This window comes from Choloepus didactylus, chromosome 22 (genome assembly GCF_015220235.1).
Source record: "Choloepus didactylus isolate mChoDid1 chromosome 22, mChoDid1.pri, whole genome shotgun sequence".
In the NCBI taxonomy this organism is placed as follows: Eukaryota; Metazoa; Chordata; class Mammalia; order Pilosa; family Megalonychidae; genus Choloepus; species Choloepus didactylus.
The window spans coordinates 21,437,907-21,444,888 of NC_051328.1; the positions used below are offsets into that span (position 1 = coordinate 21,437,907).

At 53.6% G+C, this 6,982-nt stretch overlaps 1 protein-coding gene across 1 annotated transcript; it reads left to right on the forward strand.

Annotated features, from left to right (window-relative positions):
• The first annotated feature begins 239 nt into the window (after positions 1-239).
• LOC119518465 (spermatogenesis-associated protein 2-like protein) lies at positions 240-5,882 on the forward strand. The gene is made up of 2 exons (XM_037815619.1): positions 240-867; positions 1,664-5,882. Exons 1-2 carry the CDS (start codon positions 583-585, stop codon positions 2,939-2,941), a joined length of 1,563 nt encoding a protein of 520 aa, XP_037671547.1. The 5' UTR covers positions 240-582; the 3' UTR covers positions 2,942-5,882.
• The last annotated feature ends 1,100 nt before the right edge of the window (positions 5,883-6,982 follow it).

Here is a 6,982-nt window from a genome sequence, read left to right on the forward strand (position 1 = left end):
TCAGAATTGCCCCGCCAGGGCGGGAGGCTGGGGTTTCTATCCACCTCCGTGGGTCCCTCGCTGGTTGAGGGCTGCCCCTGGGGTGTTAACTCCCCGGCACTTCCAGCCCTGCCTGCAACCAGAGAACACTTTCAAGCGTGAGGCCTGAGAGGCCGGAGCCGCTGCCACTGACATGGGAGTGGGCTGAGGGAAACGGGCTGTGGAAGGGGGTGTGGACGGGGGTGTGGAAGATGCTTGTGCCGACGTGCCGGCTCTCCCCTTGGTGTCTGGGACAAGGTGGGGACGGAGTGTGACGCAGGCCCAGCTCCAGGGGGAGGGCCTGGGGCTGGGTTGCTGAGCACCAGCCAGTGGCCCTCAGGGCCCAGCCCTCCAGATAACAGGCAGTGGCAGAGCCGCAGCTGTGCACAACTTCCTCCTCTGCGAGCACACTTCCTTTCCTCCCCGGCTTCCGGACTGCAGCCAGGCAGTGGCGGGGGCGGGCCTGGAGCTGGCCTGGGGCCATTCCTCCAAGTGTCCAACAGGGGCCTGGCCTGGGACGCCCTGCAGGACTCTGTCCTCCGCCTCCCGCCCCTCAGTGCAGCCATGAGTGGGCCCCAAGCCCCAGGCCCAGGAGAGGCTGCTCTCCCGGCTCTCCTGGGGGACCTCATCAGCTACTACCGAGAGGAGGCAGGGCAGGGCCGGCTTGGGGTCTGCCGGCAGGCAGCTCTCACCTGCAGGGCCCTGCAATTTCTGGACACAAAGGGCCCTCCTGGGTTCTGGCCTGCCTGGGATGTCTGCCCCAAGCTGGTGCGGGCCCTCGAGTTTCTGGAGCTGATCTCTGTCAACCTGCTCCTGTTCCCCTGGAGGAAGGAAATCAGGTCACTGAAGGTAGGTGCCGCCAGACCCAGGGGAAAGAACGGGGGTGGGGAGGTGGGGGGGAAGGAGCAGCAAATGCCCACTGACTTTGGTCCCGTTTTACGGATGGAGAAACTGAGGGCTGAAGAGGTTAATACAATTTGGCTGTAGTAAGCATCACAGCTAGGACTTGAACCCAGGCAGGACTGCTCCTAACCATGAGGTGACACTGCCTCTCTCATGGGAGAAGGAACCAGGAGCTCATAATAAACAAGAAAACAAACAAATAGGTCTCTCTGGGGAAGTGGGGTGTAGCCAATCTACAGATATGGATGTGGCTAGCTAAGAGAAAAGCCTGAGGAAGGGTATTTCAGATGTGGGAACAGCAAGTGCAAAGACCCTGAGGTAAGAAAGGATTGGCGTGTTCAAGGCCCTCATTGGGAAGGGAGCGAGTGAGCCCAGAGCTTAGCGATGGAAGGGGTGGGTGGTAGGTTTGCAGAAGTGACAGGGGCTAGGCCTGGTAGGCCAAGGGGAGGAGTTTGCCTTTGGAAAGCCCCTAGAGAGTGTTGATCTCTTCAAGCTGCACGCCTCAGCTGCTGGTCAGGACCTGGGATAGCCCAGTCAGGGACTCGCTTGCTGTGTGACTTAAGGCAGGTCCTGTCCTGTCTCTGTGCCCATCTGTATAAAAGGACAGAGGGTAACCTGATCGTGGGCCAGCGTCCCTTGGCCAAATGCCCTTGCCTGGCTGCTTTCCCCTGGTGCCTCTGGGCGCTGGGGTCACTCTGCTGAGCTGTGTCCCCCCTTCTAACAAGCACCCTGTGTGTTCTAGACGTTCACTGGGAGCTTCGCCTACTGGGTGCAGCCTGTGCTTTCCAAACACACTCTGGACACCCTTCTGGGCAGACTGGGCTATGCAGCCACCTCTGAGGCTGAGTTTTCGCTGGTCCAGGCCATCAGCGAGGAGGACACCAAGCATATGGTGTTTGACATCTTCCTGAAAAGAATTGCATGTGAGGCCATTCTTGGAACTCTGGGCAAGCAGATCTATGGGCTGGACAGAGAGAAACTCTCCAGGCCCCACTGCAGGCACAGTTCAGCCCACAACTGCTTCGAGGGGACCCAGCCAGGCCCAGGCTTGGGGATGCCACAGCAAGGTCCCTTGGAAGGAGCAGGGTCTGGGAGGGCCCTGGCCAAAGGCACTGAAGAACAGAGCTGTCTACCTGTGGCTTTGAGCCTGTCTGAGGCCTCAACAACCTCTGGTGGGCTCCTCAGCGGCCCCCTGGCCCCCTTGGACCCCCAGTGCCACACCAGCTCCTGCTCGGACAGCGAGGAGTTCCTGAGCCGCTACAGTGACCTTGCCCTGCATCAGACGCCCCTGTTCCCCAAAGACCTTCCCCTGGGCAGCCTGAAGGGAAACCAACCCCAGGGCCCAGCCCTGGCCCCCTGCCCATCCTCGGGTGAGGTGGTCACACCCTCAGGTAGCATCGATGGGGTCACCATCCCCGGCCAGCTCTGCCTAATGCCAGGTCCCCAATTGCCAGGGGAGTCCTTGGACCTGAAGCCAGAAGCAGAGCCGAGGCTGGCCACCCCTGACGCTGACGCTGCTTCCCCAAACACTTCCTCGGAGATGGACGAGCTCTGCAAGCGTCTCTCCCAACTGCTTGGACGCCCAACTCCAGCAGGCCATCCCTGGGGCTTCCCTGGCCCTGGGGCAGACAGAGGACAACCAGAGCCTCTCGTAGGGCCAGAGCCAGCTGGTGAGGGTGGCAGCCCAGGCAGCAGAGTCACTCAGCTCCGGAAGTCTATGCAGGCCCCCTCGCACGTGCGAGAGCCCCCCCGGCACTCACTACATCCCCCCGGAGGCGCCAGTTCCCATCCAAGGACACCACCCAGGCAATGGCTGAGGACGTCAACCCCAGTGTACCGAGCAGATTGCTCCCACCATGACGTGGCCACTGGAGGAGATGCTGGGAGAGGTGGTAGATCTGGGACCACGGTGGGGGTGGTGGGGCAGGGGAACAGCAGCCAGCCTGAGGCTCAGGGACCAATCTGCCAACCCCAGCTGGTCTCAAATTCCCCCCTGCCACCTGCTGACTGTGACTTTTAGCAACTCACTCCACCTTGCTGAGCCTCAGTTTCCTCGTCTGTAAAGGGGGTTGGGAGAGTTAGTGAGGCAAGGGGTGCATAGCACCCAACAGTGTCTGACCCCGGGAAGGGCCGCCATTGATCTCCCTGTCCCCTTGACATACCAGCTCGGTCGTGTGACTTTGGGCAAGTCATCCTGCACCTCTGAGCTGCAGTTCCCTTCGACACTTCCTTAAGATCCACTTCACCTGCCATATAGTGGATTAAAAGGGAGAAGAGTTGTGCAGATAACCAGATGCGCAGTAAGCCCTTAATATGTATATGGTCTACTCTTAGCCTTCCTTTCCTCCCTAACTTCTTGTTGACAGAGAAAAACGCACAGCTGGGAGCTCAGAATAGCTCTCCTTCCTGCTCACCATCCAAGGAACAGGGCCTCCCAAGCCCACCCACCTGGGCTGCCAGCATGGGGGCACCCATTCCACCCGCCATCTCCTGCCCCTATATACACACATGCACATAGGCACACCCACATGCACACAGCGGGCACATGCAGGCACCTCATGTGTGCATAATCTTAGGCATTCCTCAACAGAGAGCATTCTTCCCCAGCCAAGATCTTCAATGTGGGGTGGCAGGTGGCTCTTACCCAGGGCTGGACCCTCAGCTTCCCGTCTGTGAAATGGGGAGATGGCCCCTGCCTCCAGGCCTGCAGTGAAGAGAAACGAGTATGTAGGTACGGGCCTCTCCAGGGCATACAGTAGGTACTTAAATGTTGATGCCTGCCTCACTCTCCCCAGAGCTGAACACATGACCCTACCTCTTTCAGTCCTTAAGATCAAGGGGGACCATGAGTGGGAAGGATTTAAGGGGAATTGGTCCTGCCTCCATTGCAATCAGGGAGAACCATCCACTGAGAGAGGTCCTTACACAGGCTTTCAAAGGAAAATTCAGAAAGCAGTCTGCACTGGGGGAAGGAAGCACATCCCAGCAATCTTCGCACCCACCCACACATCCATCCATTCTCCCCATATGCATCCATCCATCCATCCAGTCATTCACCCACCCATCTACCCATCCACCATCACAATCACTCAGCACGGCGTCCAGCAGCCAACACTCAAGCTGGTGAGCTATCAGTGTCTGGGTAAAGGGGAAGGTGATGGGACCAGACCCCAGCCACAATCCCAGGGTAGGAAAACAACAGGAACAGCCTGGGCCAGAGGCAGAGTGTCTGGGAAACGCAGGAGGAGGGATGGGGCAGGAGACTGGACCCAGCCGGGAGCCACCGCAGCTGCTCTAAGACATATCCCCAGGGCATCGCAGCAAAGGGGCCTGCGAGGACAGCTAGGGCCAAAGATTCCAGGGGCAAGAAAGGCAAGCTAATTCTTTTTTTTTTTCAACCTCTTAACCCATATTCATTCATTTCTGATCACTAGCATAATAAGCATGCTCTTCCTCAAACCGAAACAGAACTTTTGATCTCCCCACACCCGCCAGCATTCCCCATCTAGGTAAACGACACCTCCATCTACTCACTAGCTGAGGCCCAAATGTAGACGTCATGCCTTTTTCTTTCACTTTCTTCCACACCCCTGGTCCAGCCCGGAGCATTCTTTTTTAACAGAGCCCAATTCCCAACACTTCCCTCCTCCATCCAGTCATCTCACTCATCGGAGCACCAGCATCACCGCCAGCCTCCTCCCTGGTGCCCCAGCTTCCGCTCGTATGCCCCTGAAGCCCACCCAGCTGCCGGAGGGATCCCGTTGAAACCTAACTCTGATCATGACTGATCTGCCTGGTTCCCTCGGGGGGCTTCCAAGGCCACGCCAACCCCTACAGGCTCAGCCCCTCCCATACCCTCCCCATGCACCTGCAGCCAGGTCGCCTGGCTTCATCTAGGCCCTTGAACATGCTAAGCCCCCCCCACCTCACGGCCTTTGCACAGACGGTTCCGTCTGCCCAGAGTGGGCTCTCCCCACCCCAGCCCCATCTTCTCTCTTGTTCTTCAGGCCTCGCCTTCAATGGCACCTTCTCAGAGGCCGGCCTGACCATCCATCTCTCAAACCTCCTTACCTTAATTTTCTGCACAGGGATTTTATTCCTTTGTTCATTCATACCTTCATTTTCTGTTTCCCTGACTAGAACACATGCTCCAGGAGAGGGGAACTTTGTCTTATCTCAATCACCACTATATCCAAGTATCCAGGTATCCAGAAACCATCAAATGAATAGAAAACTTGGAAAATACATGTATCCAATACTTTGCAACCACAAACAATGTTGTAGTAAATCACCCTGTGCTTGTGTATCTGCATATATTAGAAGTGGATATTAGATCCTAGAAGAGGGAATGCAGGGTCATAAGGTAAGTGAGTATGTAGTTTGGTTAGTTACCAAATGTCCCTACATGGGGGTTGTACAAATTTGCATTTAAACCAGCAGTGTATAAGAGTGCTAGTTTCCCCACTGCCTCACCAACAGAATGCATCATTTTAAAATTTATTTTTGCCAGTCTGATAGATGAGAAATTGTATCTCAGTGATCTTTTACTTTGCATTTTCTAATTGAGTGTATTTTTCATATGTTGAGGGCCATTTATATATCTTGATGAATCATCTATTCACATCTTTTTCTCATTTTTTTATTGCAATTTTGGTCCTCTATCCCTCAACTTTTAAGAGTTGTTTATGGATATTTAGGGACATTAGTTCTTTATGATATATATTGTAACTATTTTCTTCCAGTTTGTCTAATTATCTTTGGACTTTGTTTATGGTAACCATGTTTCCTTTTAGTATTTCTAGTATGGTTTCATTTTTGACATTTAGAGCCCTAATCCATTGGGAGTTTATTCTTAGGTATGGTGTGAGATATGGATCTAATTGTATCTTTTTCCAAATGGCTGCCCAGTTGTTCCAACATCATTTATTAAAAAGTCCAACTTGGACTGATATGAGACGCCACCTTTACCATTCGCTAAATTGTCATTTGTACCTGGGTGTATTTATGGGCTCTCTATTCATCCCACTGATCTATTCTTCTATTCCTGCCCCAGAAGCACACTGCATTCATTACAGTGGTTTTATAATATGTCTTAATGTCTGGTAAGGCAAGTCCTCCACTGCAGTTTTTCTTTTCAGTGATGTCCTGGCTATCCCAGCATGGCTGGCCTTCCATATGAAGTTGAGTATAATGTGTCTATCTCCATAAAATCACTTGTGGTGTTTTTATTGGGATTGAACTGGATTTGTAAACTTAGGGAGAACTGACATTTTTAAAATGTTGCATCATCCTATCCAAGAATGGGATGTCTTTGCTGTTGTTCAAAACATTAGTGTCTTTCAGGGGTGTTTAAAATTTTTTTCTCACATGATTCTGCACATTTTTTGTTAAATTTCTTCTGAAACATTTAATCTTGCTACTATTGCAAATGGGATTTTCTCTATCATTATAACCTCTGTTTCTGTATGTTCACTTTGTATCATGCTGCTTCACTGAATTTGTATGGTTTGTATTCATTTCATCTTTGATTCTTTGGGGGTATATTACCATATTGGAAGTTAATTCTCTACCCCACCAGAAGGGGGTGCTGAGGATGCTGCTGTCCCCACCCCACCCCACCCCACCCCCACCTCTGCAGGGGTTTTCTCAGGGATATTTCAATATGGGGGCAGCAGTGAGGAGCTGACCTGCGTGGGGCATGGGGGCAGGGAGGACATGTCTGTCCTGTTCATCAGCCCGGCACCCAGCACAGACAAGGAGAGAAGGGGCTGGTGCTTACAGATTGCCTGAGGCTTCCAGAGTGAGCAGCGTGGCTCCTGAGGATGCCGAGATCATGTGTCCTGATGGAGCCCTGATGGAGAAGCATGCTTTGAAAACGAAAATGCGGGTGGCCCACTGCTCCAGTTTGAAGCAGCCCACCAACAGCTCCCCGCTCCAGGAACTTTGCCATCAAAGTTGCAAGTCCAGTCATCTTTCCAGTCAAGAACAGAGAGAAGAGGGGAAGGGGTTCGAGAGAGCAGGAGATAGCCAGGCCTAGAGGCTCTAGGCCTCTACGTTGTCA